This window comes from Pteropus alecto, unplaced genomic scaffold (assembly GCF_000325575.1).
Source record: "Pteropus alecto unplaced genomic scaffold, ASM32557v1 scaffold60, whole genome shotgun sequence".
Classification (NCBI taxonomy): domain Eukaryota; kingdom Metazoa; phylum Chordata; class Mammalia; order Chiroptera; family Pteropodidae; genus Pteropus; species Pteropus alecto.
In genome coordinates, this window is record NW_006430726.1 from 6,971,815 (window position 1) to 6,990,847 (window position 19,033).

Genomic DNA, 19,033 nt, shown 5'->3' on the forward strand with positions numbered 1-19,033 from the left:
AACAATTTTAAAGGCCATCTCTTCCAAATATTGTTACCTCTTCTAATATATTTATGTCTTCCAGTCTGTTTATATATTTTGTGCAGATGAATCCTAATTAATATCATTTTAGCAAACTTTACAATGCATGTCTTAGTAGTCACAATGCCTGTAAATTTGTTATAAATGTTGAACTGTATTATTCTTCTGCTAAAAAAAAAAACTCCTGGAGAGGGAGGAGGGGAAGGGAGAGGGGAAAATTCATAAAATGTTAAAATAAATAAAATGTTAAAAAAAAATTAAAAACAAACCTGGAAGGGCATGGGGTTTAGTTTTTATTGTTCACTTGTTATTCTGAAACACTTTCAAACCACCGGATCTTGGAAAAGCAGCGGTGCCCCCTTCACCCAGCACCCCTGCTGCTCACGGCTCACAAAACCGCAGCAGTTACTGAGAGCAGAAACTAAAGCTGAGCCAATAAACGAACCGTTCTGTAGGCCTTCCCTGAATTTCCCAATTTTCCTACCACTGTCTTTTTTTCTGGTCTAGGATCACACATTACATTGAACGGTCAGATCCCCTTAGTCTCCTTCCGTCTGTGACGGTTCCCCAGTCTTCCCCGGTCTTTCATGACAGTGACACCTTTGACAAGTATCAGTCGGTTTATGTATGGAACGTCCCTCCACTGGGCTTTGGAAGACTCTGATGAATCTGTGATTTGCTATCTCTGTGGCCTGCGCAAGCCAGTCTTTCTGGAACTTACAATTCCTCATCTGTAAAATGGGGCAATAATTCTGACGTTATGTTTTAAAAAAGAAATGAGGTGATACGTATCAAAATGCTGGAGATATAAGGCCATACAACAAACGCGAAGTCATTCCTCCTCATCCCTGCCTTTCAGCGATTTCTCATAGATTTCGGTGCTAAAATGTCTCGCCCATATTTTAATGCCTTCTTTTATAGATAAAACCACATACAATTTAGTCCTCAAATGCTGACCCTGTGCCATCGCTGGTAACAGTCATTGCTGTACTGTGGAACACGTGTAGGTCCCTCCCTGCCAGGGTGCCTATCAGGACTTCATCACTCCCTTCCGATTTCCAGCTTGAGATTGTGGCCGTCCATTTTTTCACAAACACATTCATTAACGACGTACTGAACATACTAAGTGTCAGGCCTGCATTAGCATCTCGGAGACAACGATAAATCCTTGTTGATTTTATGGCCAGTGGGGGAAGGACAAGTAAGTAGTTAATGACAACTCAGTGTGATGGTCTATGAAAGATGTGACTGCCAGGAGCACATCAGAAGAGCACCTAACCTGGACCTGGGGAAAGCAGTTAGGCGGGGGACGGTTCACAAAGAAGGTGCCATCGTGCCTGGGTCGAGGTCTGCAGACAGAATGCGCAGACATCAAGCCGATGGATGAGGAAAGAGAGCAAAAGGCAGGCAGGTGAGGGAGAGTTATGGGAACTACGTGCTGAGTCAAAGCAAATCGGCTCTGAGAAGTAAACCTCCTGCGCTGTAAACCTACGGCCTGAGGGCGATTCTGCGCCGATATCGCAGGGGCTCAGAAACGGCACCGGGAAATTCTCGGCCCCAGGGCTGTGTTCTGAGACGGCGGGTGACAGACCTAACCCTCCGGAATCACTGAGCTGACCTATTTTGACATCTGTGAACTGAAGTGAAACTTAAGGCTACGCCTGGCTGGCTGTCCGCATTTCAAAAGTAAAACTGACGGAGGAGTTTCTCACTTAACAAACAGTCGATGGCCATCGAAATGCCTTTCAAACTGACCCCTTAACTGAGCTGGAAGAGAGGGGCCGAGGCATCGCCCCCAGCCTTCGTCCCTTCCATGGTGCTTAACCCCGTGGCCTCAACGGTTTGGCTCAGAGTCCACCCGATTCCAAAGCCCCCGTCGAACCGTCAACCTGTGATCTTGGCAAGTGTTAGAAGTAGATTAGCCACTCAATATTGGAATTTAGGAGAATCCGCTATGAGATTTTCAAATTAAGAGGTTTCTCTGCCAGTCCCTATTTTACTCTCCCAGTCATCTTCACCTTTTTTTTTTTTCACCTAGGGAGTAAATAAGCTGAATTCTCCTTAAGTTTTCTCCACAGGAAATATTTCTCAAACCTTAACAGCTTCTAACTCAAAGCACTAGTGTTACGTACCGTCAACTGGTGTATCAGGAGGTCCATTAAGAAGGTAATCTTGTTACTGAACAGAACATCAGTGCAGGTTTCCGAACAGTTATTGCAGGTGAGGTTGTAAACGTTGACTGCACTGCAGAGAGACCTGACAGAAGGAGAAAAACACCATTCAGAAAACCTGAGCAGCTCTCTAAACAATTTAAAATACATAAAACGAATGGTACAAAGCAACGGGCACAGGATGGAAAACACTCTAAAAACCAAGCCAAGTATTACTGGGTGCAAGTCCCAGGGGGTAGATTAAAAAGTTCATCACTTTTATCCAAAGCCCAGTGTTCATCTGTACCTAACACTTGCCTGTTATTCACGTCTTAGGTGCAGCAGCAAACAGAAACACACTTACCCGTCTACCTGACAACGTCTTCGTAATCTAAGATTAGACATTGCCTAGGAACTCCGGGGTCTAGAAGTCTTTGAATGGTGCCCAGAAAGGTGTCTGTCAGAGCTCCTGCTGCCAGGTCTCCTGGTGCAGGGGAGGGGAGGTGTGGGACAGGGCCTGTGAGGAGAAGCTGGAGGCCTCCAATGGAGGCTCGAGCCCAGGGCTCTGGAGGGGAGCTGCCCGGCTGGGGGACCATGGGGACGTGAGCCGGACGCCTCAGCACAGGGACCAAGAGACAACAGGCCGACATGAGACTGACCGAAGCAGGATGCTGCTCCTGGGGACTGAAAACAGGTATACCCCTGCTCAGGAGAAACTCGGGAGCAACAAACACAGCGGGCACCTTCTGCGTGCTTTGGAGACTGATTCAAACCTGCGCTGCCCAAGTGGCACATCTGATGGAATCTGCCACTTAAGCCCCATGTGAAATGTGCTGATTCGATCTCTGACCACCAGTCCTTTAGCACAGTGATTCTGAAAGTGCATCCAGAGACCAGTAGCATCGGTATCATGTGGGAACTTTTTCGGAATGCAAATTCTCAGGCTCCACCCCAAACCTACACAACATGAACTCTGGGGGCGCTCCTCAGTGGTTCTAGCTGCAACAGACTCTACAGGCGGCTCCGACGCACTGTCCAGTGGGAGAGCTGCCGCGCTGGAACAGGGGTCCTGCGGCTCCCCCGCAGTCTGAGCGTGGGAATCCCTGAAGACCTGTAAGCGCAGACGCTGCCCACGTTGCTCCCCAAGAGACGCCAGCCGCGGTGGGCGGGCTCCAGCCTTGGGCTTGTTCCAGCAGCTCCTGGGCGACTCCAACGTGCGGCAGGGCGGAGGGGGAGGGCCCGAGAGCGGCACTTGCTATTTATACTTTTTATTTAAATTTTTTTTTACTGGAGGTTTTCACCTTTTAACGATTTCTAAGAATTCTCTCGTTGTAAATATAACAAAGGTTCTTAATAATTTTCCAATTTACCTACTGTCTCTCATTTCGCTTACATTATTTTTAAGGTATTTTGCTATGTGTGGAAGCTACGTAATTGTAGGTAGTCTACCAATTCCTTCCCTTGTAAATTTTTCCTTCCCTTCCTTATACCCTTTAAAAACCTCACTATGTCAGCTAACTATACATGTGTCCCCAACCATTTGGATTTATTTTCTCTCGGATTATCACTGTGTGGCAATTTTATGGTTTTATAATTTGCTATCAAATCATTAAAAAATTTATTTTTGTATGAGGCAGAAGTCTAAATTTATTCCACACTCCAAAAATGTTAGCGAACAATCCACCTTTTCTCTACTTCTGGTTTGAAAATCCACCTTTATCATAATATGCAGGCTACAGCCCCTGGTTTCCTAGTCTAACTGATACTTTTGTCAAGCATGTGCCCACACCGCATTGCTTTGTGTGCTGGAGCTTTACAGTAGGGTTTACTAACATATAAAGTTACAGATCCCTAAAGACGTAAAAATGAGGGTAGCGCATCAGACGTGTGGAACCTTATAGCTTTATAATTGTATCCTATTTTACCTTTGGTTTTGACAAATAATTTATATGGCCTTGATTTTTAATTTCTATTTTTGTTTCATTCAATACAATCCCTACAACTTACCTAAAATTTATTGTGGACTATCACAAGGTGTAAAGGGACATACACAGGAAAAGCAAACAACACTTGGTGAGATCAGCACTACTGCCCTGCGTTTTAGATGAAAGAAAATGCACTTGCTGGTAAAGTATGGAATGGAATCTGCATCTATAGGACCTTATGCTCACAAAACTCCCCCAAGAAATTTCTACAAAGCAGCTCCTTTCCAGTGAGAAAGAACCGCAGTGGGGGTTGGGGCGAGTGGGGGGCTTTGGGCCAGGAAAAACTCGTCCACTCAGTCAAACCTGTTGGAAAGACAACCTGTTTGAAGAGCACCTGTCTCGGAAAGCTCCCTTCTGTGAACTCGGCCTGGGTGGTCTGCACCAGCAGCCCTCCCTGTAATTTAACCCTCGAATGGCTGGAAGGGCTCTCATAACACCAGAGAGCCCCAGCTTTTAAAAATTATCTTCTCAAAAGACATTAAAATCTTACTGTCCATCCTGTCAAAAGCACACTGCGACTGGGTTGAGATAAAGGTTTTCTGCCCCAAATAATCATGGCTACACGAGTGAATCTCATGTCACTTAAGTCTTCTCCTTGAAAATGTTTTCTTTGAAAAAGAGAGGAGAGAAAAGACATCACGAAACTGAGTATTTTGGCAATAAGTACAGGAACGTATTTTCATACAAAAAGGACGTAATAGGTGTAGTACACCTCGGGTATTAAGATTAGTACTTAATATATTATAAACTAGCTAAACAGAGAAGTCCAATTTGGCTGCAGCCTAAGAGGGTTTGATAATATAACGTATGTAGTAAGTACATAGTTTATGCCCAGATGCAGTTTGCAGTAGTTAAGACTCATCAGGAAACACGGTTTACCAAAATCTACTGTCTTACACTGGTGTCAAGGGAGCAGAAATTTAAAAACTGCCGTGGGTATTTAAAAACCAGAGCCCCAATACATACTGTAATTTACTAAGGACATTTGTTTTGCATTAAACATTTAGTAAATGGCATATAGTTTATTTGCATTATCATTCTCAAATTAAACTTTTTGTAAAGCTCCAAACTAAAATCCCTTCTACAGATATCGTCAAAAGAACCATCCGAAGTTGGGGAGATCTAACTCCAGTTAGAATTCTATGTGAACTACATCTCAGTAAAAACACAATTTTAGTCACTGTGGCTTCTTTGTGAAACGTGCTCTTTTAAAAGCAAATAAATCTGTTGTAAAACCTCAGTGATGAATACTGATGGGGCTAACTTACAGAATGGGGACCGTGGTCCAGGCCGAGCCCCGCGGCAGTGGCCCGCCTGGAAGCTGCCACGCCAGCTCTCGTGGCTGAAGCGTGAGACGCGCATGGAACCACTGAGCGCTGCACTCTACTACACAGCTACTGTCACTTACTCCCAGGCGAGGTCCCTGGCGATCCACCCCTTCTGGAACCCTCGTACCGTGAAGCACAGAGCTTGCTGCACACAGAGCTGTCCAATGAAGCGACAGCTGTTTCAAGCAGAATATACGAGAATGTACAGCTCTGGAATATATTAACACATGAATTAACCAGATTTTCCACTATTCTACTTTTTAAACACTCATTAGAATGAAGAGGTAGGAGCCCCGCCCCCTACTTAAACATAAAATATCTTGTGAATTCATATTGATATTTCAGATATTTTCTTGGGGACAGAAGAATGATGCAGAAAATTTAACGGGGAAGAGATTATTCAGTTTCGACACTTTTGTGAGCACAGAGAAGGCAAACTTGTGGCAGAGTTCGGGAGACGGTGTTTTTGCAGTGAACAGTAACACGTCTGCGTCAGCGTGAGCGCTAGTTGAGGACAGTTTCCCCCACTGGCACCGTGATGACCAGCGCGGGCGCACGGCCCTGGCCTTGCCTCCCTTGCCATGCTTGTGACGTGGGGACACTTAGGCGGGGAAGCCAATACCTGGGAAGCGCAAACCTCAGCTCGAAACCTCAGCTCAAGACCGGGTCTTCAAGGAATGGTAACAATGCTGCCGACCAGCCAGTCTTCACTGAGGGGATGCAAATTATATGGACCCTACGCTTCATTTGCATCAAAACTCCATGGAACAATCACAAATGATGATTGCATTGTATATCGTATTCCACAATGTAACATTTTAATAACATCACATTTTTAAATAAAACGATTTTCCTCCTTGTAAGGACACCTCAGAAAAAGGAGTAAGAAATCTTCACCTAGGAGTGTCATTTTAAAGGTTTTTATTTAATTGGCGAATTTAGTACAATCAGAATAGGCAATTTTATTATTCCACAGAAACACATTCTACTTTTAGATGGGAAACCATACGTACTTTAAGCACCAACCTAATAAGACTTTCTGCATTTCCTAAAATTAACCTCCCACTGAGAAGGGTTATGTTTCAAAAATTACAGTAATATATTTAAGGATACAGAGGAACATCAAATTAAAACACTAAATTTTAAACTCTCGTGTTAAACGCTGTTTTGTCTAATAACAAGACGGTTACGATTAGTAAGTTCAGATATATTCTTAAATAGGATCTGGTTATGTAATTTTAAATTCACAATCAAACATGTTGGCTCTGGAGAAGACCCCAGGTGGTTTGCAGTGTTAAACGGCAGATTAAAGTCGATTAAAGTCGACACAACTAATTTCTTTACTTTAATCTTATTAGTGGTACAACAGCTGTCAACTGTAACCATCTCTGTGCAGCCTTTTGAGCCATAAACAAAATGCCACAATATGTCAACCGGAGAAGAGTATTTATCAATTACTATGGCTAATTAGCCTGCAAACAGTTTTGTGCTTTTATTGTCTAGGGGAAAGTTATTCACTTTTAGTAAACCTTGATCTAAAAACAGATATTCAAAATTATATTAAAAATAAGCCTGACTAGAAATAAGAAATTGTTTATTAACAATGGATTGTATTCTAAATTTCACCTACCATTTTATTAACATTTATTGAGGGCCTATGACATAGCAGACACATGGGATGGCACCCGGTGTCCAAGTCCGTAATTCCACATCTGTTACTGATGGGAAGTATATCCTAAGATAAATTTATTCATATTTGCCACCTGATTTAAGTTGTGAAAGTAACATGGAGATGTTATAGTTCTTTTTTAGACTTCACTGCTCTATCGTCCCTGAATATTTTCTCTCAGACGTACAAGTGGTTACGAGTGGTTTTGGTTCATCTTTTCCGGTTACATCACTTCTTATCCCTCTTTGACCCTGGTAGGTGGGAAAAATGATTCCACGACCATTTCCTGTACCCACGCCAATAAACCACTACAAAAAAACTAAAGTAAAAACCTAAAACCAATCAATCAAACAACACCTCCCCCATCAAAAGTAAAAAAATGAACAAATTCACAATTAAGAAAAAACAGTAACTCTTAGGGATCACGACAGTAATTTTTTAAAGAGATTAATGAAATGATATTTCATTTTTATTAAATGGTGAAAGTTAAATGTTCATATATGAGAAAGTATAGCCATCACTGCCCTGTAAGTACCAGCTTCGTAAGGTGCCTATCTGATGACTGATGATAAAGCACTCGGTCTTTCTAAGCCTTAGCTTCTTCCTTTACATCCTGTGATTAATTAGTGAAGACATGCCAAAGACTCTGTTAAATAAAGGTAATGTATTTATACAACAGTTTTACTACTCTTGCGTTTCTGATAATGCTAGCTGTTTTGCTGGGGTTCAGAACAACTCCTTTGCAAAGGTTTTCTCTCACTCATGCCCACAGTACTGAGCCAAGTGCTATGTACTTGGCAATAAAAGTCTATTAAGTGACTGAATTCCTCTGTGTTTGGTTAAAATAGAATAAGCACCAGGGCTTAAACGAAGACAGTGGCAGCAATGGCAGGAAGCTGAGTGAATCAAATGGATGTGAACTCTTCTCCCTGAAATTCGAATAAGGAATAAATACCTTTTACTTTTCCCTGAATTAGTCATTTTTGCCAATTCACGCATACCTAAATGTTTTAGATATTATTCTGACAGTGCTCTAACATTTTCCTTGTTACTAGAACACCTGTGTTCTAATCACACCAAAATGCTTCCACGTCCCTGAGCACTTCCTGCTATTTAGTTCAGGCCTCCGCGGCCTCATGCACGCTGTGCTCGCTGACGATCTGCTCGTCTGGCTAACTCTGGATCTACTCTGCAGGTCCTCGAACGTCCCCATTTCACCCTAACATCGATGAGATGCTGCAGGGACATCACTCTTGTTTACAGTAATCAGCCAGCGGTAAAACTGGTCTCATCATATGTTGTTTCGCTTAGGGTTGCAGAATCTACCGACCACGTAGAGTGAGGAGTCACTGCTCATTAAAATCTAGTACTTGGGGGGCTGGGAGAGAGGGGTGAAGGGTTAAAGAGGTACAAATCAGTAGCTGAGAGATGGTCACAGGGCTGGGGAGCACACATGGGGAATGCAGTCAGCAGTAACATGACGGCTGTGTGGAGAGCCACAGGGTGACAGAGTCATCGAGGGGATCATTTCATAAACCCTATAAATGTCTAACCAACGTACTGTATACCTGAAACTAATAATAAAATAAAATGAAATGCTAGAAAACCCCTTGGCTCAGGTGCTGTGTCCTCCAGCCCTTCTGGCAGCTAACCATGTCCCCCCGCCCCCCCATGCCAGCCTCTACCCGGCACACACTTCCACACTTGCACTTTGCACGCTGTACTAAATGGCTTCTCTCCCGGTTCAGCTCACCTGCTAACGAGCTGGCCCCGAGGGTGCTGACAGTGCTTTATTAATCCACGACTCCACTGCCCAGCACACAGCTCTCAATAAGGGTTGTGCCTACAAGCTAGGTGACGTGTGGAAATGCGTGATGACATATTTGCTTGTCACAATGACAGGGAGGGCGAGGATATTTAATGGGTGTTTAATGGTGCTTAGGGGGCCAAAGGGTGTTACACACCTTGCGGTATGCAAGACAATCCTGCATTATGCCCGAAAGGCCACTGGTGTCCCTTCCACACCATGACGATTCACGATGCCCTTCATACACATTAGCATTTTATCTTTACAACAACCCCGAGAGACAGAAATCTTTTCCCCGCTTCCCAGATGAAAAATACTACAGCTCAATGAGGTTCTCAGAAATAGGTCTTACGTCAAACACCGGCAAAGCTGGTATTTGAACTCTACTGCTCTGACGGTTCCCCAGCTGACTTTAACACATTAAGTAGTGTATCGTAGCCCTTTCTTTCTAATTTTAAATACAGCTATTTTTTGAGAATATCATGCTAAGTGAAATAAGTCAGATGGAAAACTCAAGACCCATATGACTTCATTAGCATGTGGTATATTAAACGGAAAGCAACAAACAATTAAAGAAGACAAACAAAGAAACAGAAATCATAGGCACAGACACAGTATGGTGGTGACCGGAGGGAACACCAGGGCGGGCAGATAAGGGTAAAGGCGTCAAATACATGGTGATGGAAGGAGATCTGATTTTCTGTGGTGAACACACAATGCAATAGAAAGAGGATGTATTATTGAACTGTACACTTAAAACCTACATAATTTCATTAGCCAATATCGCTCTAATGAATTTAATAAAATTTTAAAAAAGGAAAAAAATACCGATATTTATGGACCGATTCTAAAAACTAACCAAGTGGGAAAGTGAGTATGTTTACAGAAATATATTTTAATCTAAAATTCATTATATGTTAGGCTGCGGAACGTACATGGAAAATACACTATAATCTTCATCCTATGTAGGTGCTTCTCAAGAATCCAAGTCCAAAAGGTGGCAAGAGAAGAGAGGTTGCAAAGTTAGGAAAGTGCTACATAATCCATAATTCTGGAAGGGCTGTAGAGTGTTTTAAGACTGCGATGTTACAATGTCTAACACCACAGGACCTGGCCACAAGCTCTACATCAATCCTGTAATGAACTGACACTTGCCCCACTGAAATACATTGCTGATTTTATAAAGGAAATAAATAAGAAAATTGGGTTCACTTAATAGAAATTGTCTTGACAATCATCTTTACTGGAATGCAGCAATTTGAAAAAGTGAGAGTGACCCTATTTACGTAAACTCGCATGTCAATGCAGAGAACTATTTCTAACGGATTCCGATTTTCAGTAAGGCAATCACCTGACAGCTAGGCTTGATAAAAACAATTCCTGGCAGAAGGCATAAGCGTAAAGGAAATGGCAAGCAAGCCTCAGCCAGTTTGTGAGTAGAGTTCCAGGGGTGATTTAACAATGACCGTCCGAGTGAAAGGTTTTCTTAAGCAGATAGGTAACCAGAAATTTTCAACCAAATAAATACTACTTCAGAGCTTTCTACAGAGAAAGCGAATGCATCAACCTAGACTGTGCTAAGAAAAAAGTTTCCAAACTGGTAACTTTCATTAGAAAACGTGAATCCAACATCTTCCAGTGCAATTACGGTAAACAACAACCCCACTGAGAACGGAGTTGCACCTTTTTTATTGGGTGAGACAGAGGATGGAGAGATGATAAAATGCTCTGGAACTTGCACCAGGAACTCGTCGTGTTTTGGGGGAGATGTCATACTACGGAGACAGCGCCTGGCCTCCCTGAGAGGAACGAAACTGCAATTCCACGAAAGGCTGCCCCGAGGTGACGCGGGCCACTGCCTTTCTTCCCTCTGCCGAGGGCCGTAAAATGACTTAACCAGCAAGGGATCACTCGTCTTCTGTAAATGCTGTACTTTCTCCGAGCAGTTGAAACTGTGCTGTTAATTCTAGTAATAAAGGTGTATTATTCAGTTCTTTATCATTACTTTATTACAAAGGATTAAAGTTCTGAGCTGCATCCTGCTGCCAGGCTGGGGGTTGGGGGGATCACTGCTCTTGCAAATCCTGTCGCCTTCTAAACATCTTAACCTCATCTTCCCAATAGGCAGCTTGTTCCTAACTTCAGAAAATAACTGGCGAAATAATTAAGTTCCTCATAAGCAAACTTACTTTTTTTTTAAAGTTGAATTATGGTCATTATGATCAAGTCTGATAGAGCAGGATTTAAAGAAATACATTTTTCAGTTGTTCGTAAATGTGAGACAATGTTATGGGATTCGGACTAAGTCCAATTATAAAGGTAATGATGAGGTGACCAATCTGGAACCCAAGGGTCATCAAGAAAGTGAACACAGAGCTGCGGACGATATGAGCGGTACTACCGTCGCTTGCTGTCAGCACCTATGCATTGCTCGTAAAGAACAACACCAAATACATTTCCCCATCTTTGGTTCTGGCGATAAGCTCTGCATTCTAGAGGATGTTACTCTAAGTGTGTTTACCTTAGCATCTGGGGACAGCAGGCTTAATGCGCATAATTTTCTATACGGATTCTCCAAACTGGAGTTAGTAGGAAAAAAAGGAAGACCCGGCCACTTCCAGCTTGTAGAAACATTTAAGGTTTGTCAAGAACTACACCCTAGAGAACGGGCAGAGTGTGCTGTCTCTATTTCTGCTTTCGACTGTGGGCACTCAAAATATCCAGAAACTGTGCATGTTTCAACTGAGGAACGCAGCACATCGGCAGCAAAGCCACGCTGTCTGTGCACATGTCTGGATGGTCAGGGACTGCAGGGTGACTTAAGGGAACAGGAAAGACCTTCGGTCTAAGGCCTTGCAGGACCCTTACAACCAACTGCAGTCTGGCTCCCCGCTCTTGGGCTGCGACTGCAAACTGCGGGCTCGGACGGCTCTCCCCAGGTTAGGGACGTCAAATGTCCCGCACTCGCCTCTTTTCTGTACGCAGCACAAGGTGAGCTTTCTGTTACTGCTGTTCATTTCTGGTCCATGTCTGTGAGCAGTCAGAAGAGCCCAGCAGTTCATTAATCCTCAGTCGATTCTCCTTGATTTAGGATTAGAGAAGGCTGAGGACCAAAAAGATTTCCTTTATGAGACTTTTCAGGCTCAGTTTGAGTTTTCCAAGTGCAGTCGAGCACCTGTCTTTCTCCCTGATGGCAGCGTAAGCTCGCGCCTGAATGTGCATTCGATTTTCTTGCAGTCTCCCATGAGGAAACCATCGGGCACCAGTGAATGAAATGTGAAAGACAAGGTAAAAAACGATACTTACTTGAGAGGGATTCTTGAAATTGTGTTAACATTCGTGGCTGGAACCACTACTTGAAGAATGTGTTCAAGGGCTGTTAATCCGCCAGCAACGTGAAATGCAATCTGATCTGCCACATTCTAGATACGAAAATACAAACAGAAATGAGCTCCATTTCCCAGGCGTGAAATTATAACCGAACGAAATATTTCGTTGTACACACTCTGTTGGTTCATTTATCCTACAAACACTCATTAAATGCTTACTAGAAATTGTAGGTCAAAAGTGGTGGACACAAGGGGCATGACTTGCTGTCCTCCATGAAGCTTCCAAGTTAGTGCATGAGACCAACGCTAATCAAATACTATACATACAATGGTTTCGGTTACGACGAGTGCCTCGGTGCTCTGTGAGAATGGCGGGGAGCACACCTGCGTGCTGGCGAAAGGGTCGCACGGGCTTCCCTCAGAGAGAGCTGGGATCTAGAGAGGGGTAAAGGAGGAAGGAAGGAAGGAAGCGCTCCACGCCGCGGGGAAACCGTTTCACACAGAAAAACCCAGCAACACTTTCAAAGCTCAGCTCATTCTGTAATGTGCATTACCACCTAACCAGACAAACTGACTTTTACCCAGATTTCCTCTCCTAGGGTTTTTTCTTCAGTAATATGATAATCTAACATCTAACCATTTAGCTACACCTCTTTTTTTGACCACTTCAGCTATTTTTCGGAAAAACAGTAAGTAACCACGTTAGAACTCAATCTGATTATTTCTATGTATTTCCTGAATTGTTTACAGTTCTTGTGGGAAGATACTTCTCCAAGCTCTTTGCACCCCTCTGGCACGGGGAAGGCAGGAGTGACTCGGGGGGTGTACCGTGTCAGTGTTTCAACACAGCCACAACCACCGTGTCACATCTCACAGAACAGGACAGCCACTCATTACATGCTGCGTGTCCCCTCCCGCCCCAGTTCTTATGTTGAAGTCCCAATTCCTAGTATCTCAGAATGTAACTGCATCGGAGGATAAAGTCTTGAAAGAGGTGATTAAGTTAAAATGAGGCTGTCAGTGGGGGAGCCCTAACCCAGCAGGACTGGCGTCCTTACGAGAAGAGGAAGAGACACCGAGGGGGCACAAGCATGAAGAGAAAGACCGCGCGTGAGGACACAGTGAGAAGCAGCCGTTTCTAAACCAAGGAGAGGCCTCCGGAAAAACCGAACCTGCCAACACCTTAAGCTCGGACTTCCAGCCTCCAGAGCCGCAGGAAGTCACTTTCTGTAGTTTAAGCCCCCTAGTCCGTGGGATGCTGTTATGGCGGCCCCAGGTGACTCACGTGCAGCCCCTCCAGACACCACCTTACACTTCTAACAGCACACGGCAGTTCACTGAGCCCCACAATGTCTTTGAGGTGACGGGAGGCGACGCACAGGGAGCGGCATGAGTTACTCTCAAGCTGTCACACGCGCCTGCCCTGCCCGCCCGCTGTGGAGCACCGTTCGCCGGCTCCGCTACGTGTCTGAGTCTGGCCGTGTGACATGAGTCGGTCACTCACTCTGCACAACAGGAGAGTTGAAGACCATAAAAAATGCACTGTGAAACCTAGACAAAAAACTCAGACTTTCAAGATTAAAAGTTAGTTATTTTATTAATGAAAAAAGTTTCTTTGCAACAGAACTAACAATCAGAAAACTGGAAAACCCAGATGTGGTCAGTAACTTCTTTGAAGCCTTCATGCTGGCGCCAGCGTTTCTTCTCATGCTAGATTGTCGGCACAACTAGGAGATTACAATAACCCGTGTCAGTATTTAGCGGAGGGAACTGCACTCATCAGAACCGGACAGCTGGAGGAGTGACGGCAAATGGCACCCACCCTGTAACCAGCACGAACCTGAGCACAAAGCTGTGCCACACGCCCAGCGCCCGCCGCACTCACGCCTCTCCGCGCCCCAATGCGAAGGCGAGCCTGACTTTGAAAATCACGTTCCTTTGTCTTCTTTTCAATCCTCTCGATACCGTATCTTTGTCCGATTATATGCCTCAGCTCACTGAAATCTTCCCTTGCTGACTGACGCTGGGGTTGTTTCCACTTTGAAACTCTGGACGTTGCCGCTTTAAACCTTTTCCCACATGTATCTGGGCACGTGTGACACACGGTTGTGGCAGCGACACGCGTACGGCGGAACTGCTGGGTCGGAGAGAGTGCACCGGTTCAGTTTTATCAGCTATGGCCAAATGGCTTTCCAAAATTTTCAAACCAATTTGTGTATATATTGCAGTGCAGCGATCATTTCAGATAGTCCACATTCACAGCAAAACTTGGTTTTATTAGTGTTTTTTAAGTTTAGTCGTGCTAATGGATGTGTACTGCCACTTTACTGAGGGTTGTATTTGCCTCTTCCTGATAACCGGTAGGATTAAACATTTCATGATTTCTGGCTATTTTTTTTTCTGATTGCGGTGTACATCACAGCTGGGAGCAGGGCTCAGCTCTTAAGTAACTTGACGAATGCTGTTTCCATCACCCTAGGAAGCTCCCTCATGGCCTTTCTGATTCGGTTTACACTGCCTCAAGTGAGTCCTGCCTACTGCAGCATTCCACGTGAACGAGTGGACGAGACCATTCAGTGCGACTGAACGGATTCTGAATCTGGAGGCGGTGGGCCCTCCCACCTGCAGTCTTACCAATGCCAGGCCGAGGGAGAGCGACAGAGGACTCTGAGTCAAGAGAGAAGAGTAAACACATCGCACACTTTCTTTTCTTCTTAGACTCAGGAGAAACAGGAATTATAGAGAAAATATTTAACAATATTACAAATGCACGACCGTGTTAAAAAATGAATAAAACATCTCAAACTGGGAGGGAAACGGTGCCAGTGAGCATGGGCCAAGGGCGCAATGTTCAGCAGACTCTTAAGAGAACATCTGCGGTTCTCGACTCTTCTCTCGTCCTCAGCTTTCAGATGGATTCAGGCTGCCAGCTCCGGCCGCGTGTTCCCAACGCGCCGGCACAGGCTCTTGGCGCCTGCCACCCGGCCCCTGTGGGTCCCGGCTCACCCCACACCGGCCCATCTGCAGAGCGGTGCTTCCCAAACACTGACCTACAAATCAGGGTCTTCTTCTTTCTCAGACTTTTCACTCCACTGCATGCCAATACTTTTGTGAAATCCAGTACAAATGAAGTAACAACACAGGAAAAAAGGGTGTACTAAACAAGAGCCCACATTTTCAAATATTAGATGCAACAGACATAAAATTACTGTCACTTTGCTGAAACTGACTCTCGATTCTAGCCTGGGGACCCCGTTCTGAGTGGTCCTGCTCTGGATGCTGTATGTGCGATGACGGCTGTATTCTCAAGACCCGCGGGAATGACCTCTTTCTCGCCGTCTACAGAGAGGGGCCCCCGATTCCTTAGCACAGTCCTTGATCCCTGAGAACCGGACCCTCCCTCACAGCCTCCAACCTGCCAGGCCCCAAAATCGACAAAAATCCCCTGCGTGGCCCACACCTGTCCACACCTCCGCTTCCGCACATCCCGTTACTTCTGGAAGGAAAGACCCTGCACCTTCCCTTCTTTGTGTCCCTACTAAAGTCAGGGCTTCCTCAGGGCAGGGACCGCGTCTGCTTCGTCCCTAACACCGAGCAGAGGGGACTGTACTCGGTCAGCGCTCGGTCACTGGTTGCTGAGTCAGTTTTGAGAAAGAATGCTGACAAAGATAGATAGTTTTTCACAATTTTAGCTGCGCACAGATTGTCGTTAATTTCTACGTATGATCCCAGAATAAAACCCTCCATTCCTGCCTCGGAGAGGTCTCCGACTGGAACTGAACCTCATGACCGAAGAGTGAAACGCATTTTCCCCACAGGGAAGGAGTGTTTGCCGCGAACCCCCGAACCAGCACCAGGTTGCGCTGAGGGAGATCAATGCGTAAACATGTCACACTGACCCGTGGCCCAGGCAGAGTCCTGCCCCTTCCAATGCGGAAACAAAGGAGACGGTACCGCAGGCCACAGAGACGCGCCGAGCAGCGCACTCTGTCCACGGGGCGACGGCACAGCACTGCTGTTCCCGGCGACCTTTCCACAACGGGACAACCGGGTCGGCAGTGCAGCAGCGGGGGGAGAAGGGCTGAGTAGAAACAGACCGTTTTAATGTATACATCTATGCCTTAAAAACAAAACAAAACTAAACTCGCAGCCTTTTATGCAGCGCCAACAACATGAATGCAGCCTCTTGAAAAACTTAAGGCACAGGCTCTCCCGGGCATTAAGCACGAAAAAATAAGCCAATTTCAGGAAGATGTAGGCCATTCGAAGCCAAATTTTGACTGAAAAACTGAAGTTTGAATTTAACATTTGCAGCTTTTCAAGGAAGTAAAGCAAAAAGCAAAACCAACTGTGAAAAAAAACATGAAACCTCACAAATCTCCCCCTGGAGTCCAAGAGGGCTCTGGTTCTGTGCACTTCTGGATTAGACCCGTGACAGGCCACCTCTGTGTTCTCCCACAGCGCACGGCCAGATGGAGACCGTTCGGTGCCCTGCTGACTTCGCCTCGTCGTCCCGCCCCAGCCCACTGTGTCCACCCTGACTCAGGACCCCGTTCTCCCGGTCTGCAACTGCTCAGGAGTGGCAGCCCTGAGCCCGGCGCAGAAACAGGACGATAAATACCAAACAGACCAGCGGCTGAACGAAAGGATGAACAAATGAGAAGGTTCCCCTGACACAGCCGCAGTGAGCTGGGAGGTATGACAGGTCGCTGTGACAGAGAGGCGAGAGCTCAAGGAGAAGCACCTCCCGCTGGATCCCTCCCCATCTGTGTACACAGAAGTGGACGAGACCATGCTGTGACGTCCTACGACTCTTTCGCCTCTGGGGGACAGAAAGGGAAAATCGAGCAGGCTCGATAACGAGCCATCCGAACATTAAAATTAAACCACCTTCCTAAGCACATGGCATTAAACACAGTTTGTGAGTAAAAAATGCAAATCACTTTCACACAACAACCCAGGTAGACTTAAAGGGAGCAGAGAGCCTGCCATGGCCTCTTCCTCTCTGCTCCCACCACGCTAACTTCTTGTGCCAGTCCCTTGGTACTTTCCGTACACTGGCCTCTTGTTATTCCTGAATGCCATAACGCCATAGTGAGCCCGGATGCTCCTCAGACATCGCTTTCGACTTGTCCACATCCCTGCCAGTGTCCAGGGAAAAAACCAGTGTGAGAAAAATGCTTAACCATAACTATTTTCTGCAACCAAACTGTCACCTTCTCAACTTGTAACGTGCAAATGCTACCTTTCAACCCTTTAAGACCCCGATCAAATGCTCCTTCTTTCGTTAAGCCTTTCCTGATCCCCTCAACCAAAGTCAAAGGTCTCCGCATTTAACTGTCTTTCTCTTGAGGCCCTTATCACTTTCTACACTATCCCAGAGTTATGTGCATGAACTAAACCGGAAAGCCTAAACTCTCTTATCTCTGCATTCTCGAGTAGGGCACTAGAGCGCACACTACAGGCATCGAGCAAGGTTTGTTCAACAACCAAAACTATCTCCTCCAGAAGGATGAGGCACTTTTCCAAACACTGTGCATTTAGGCGTGTGAGACTGGAACTTCCATGACGAGCTTTCCCACTCCTGAGCGAGGGAAAATCACTTCTAAAGATGAAACGAGCGGCTTTACCTTATTACCTGGCAGAACACATCATCAGCCCTGCCACCCTCTGCTCCCCACCCCGCGAGCCTGACAACTGACTAACAGGATTAGCAGCGAACATTCTAATAGCCCAGCGTAACTACGGGCCAGCAAAAAAAATGAGTTTCAATCTGAATTGCGCGGCCTGGGAATCCATTCAATTACTAACTAGAGTAACTGTTATTACCTCTCCCAATCAAAAGAGAGGCAGCTGTTCATCTTTGGTGGCCTTTGTACTTGACTTCTCTACAGAAAGTAATCACGCTCTTCGTGCTGGGGGAGGAAGGCCTCCGAGCCTTTCAGACCGAGGTGGCAGATGGGGAAACTGTCTGCATGTTCATTAGCAGGAGAGGCTAGTTTTGTTCTGAGCATCTGGTGGCACCTTAAGACCTGTTTAGAGATAATACAAGTAGCTTTTAGGAAGTTCATAAATTTAGAACTCAGTAGGCCAATTTACAGATATGAGATCTAGGAGCGATTTTCTTTATGGTTGCTTTCTCCCCACATAAAAAACTTTCCTAACACTTAAAAGACAACATCTCCAGTCACCTGCTGTCTTCACTGGCTGTTGGCTTAAAAGCGGCAAGCATCGCACGCCACTCTTCCTGGTTCTGTCGTATGACTTTCCTCTTCTAGGCCTTCTTCAGACTCCCATAGCTACATAAATGTCTAGGCTCAGCTCTTAAGCTGAGCTACTCGCACTTGAAAGGACTCGGGTTCTGGGGTCAAGAATATCACAAGGAAATTAGCAACTTGTGGGAATGTGGTGCCAAAGAGAGTAAAATCCCAACCAACAGTTCGCAGGCTCAGGTAATGAGGTCAGTGTGGCTGGGAGGCTAGAAAAGCTTTCTCAAGACGAGCGGAAGAACTCCTCTGTGATGCTAATCGGATCCGGGACCCTCCAGAAGGCTCTCTCTGAGGGAGCTGCGTGGTGGCGGTTTTGAGCTGTCAGGACTAAGGGAGATGAGGGCAGGGTGCGTGAGGGGAGTGGAGAGGAACTATGGATGTCGACGGCAGGGCCCGAGACCTACGTGCTCCTGCTCCTTCTTCAGCCTTGATGAGGTCGACGACCGAAGACGAGCACACAGAGTTTACTGCTGAG

General features: G+C 45.5%; 1 protein-coding gene across 1 annotated transcript in view; it reads right to left on the bottom strand.

The window, feature by feature from the left end:
• The window catches only part of SCAPER (S-phase cyclin A associated protein in the ER), a 176,281-nt gene that overhangs the window by 41,427 nt on the left and 115,821 nt on the right, over positions 1 to 19,033 (bottom strand). The window contains 2 exon segments of the mRNA XM_025050312.1: positions 2,154 to 2,277; positions 12,267 to 12,382. Coding sequence (XP_024906080.1) covers positions 2,154 to 2,277; positions 12,267 to 12,382 — 240 coding nt within the window.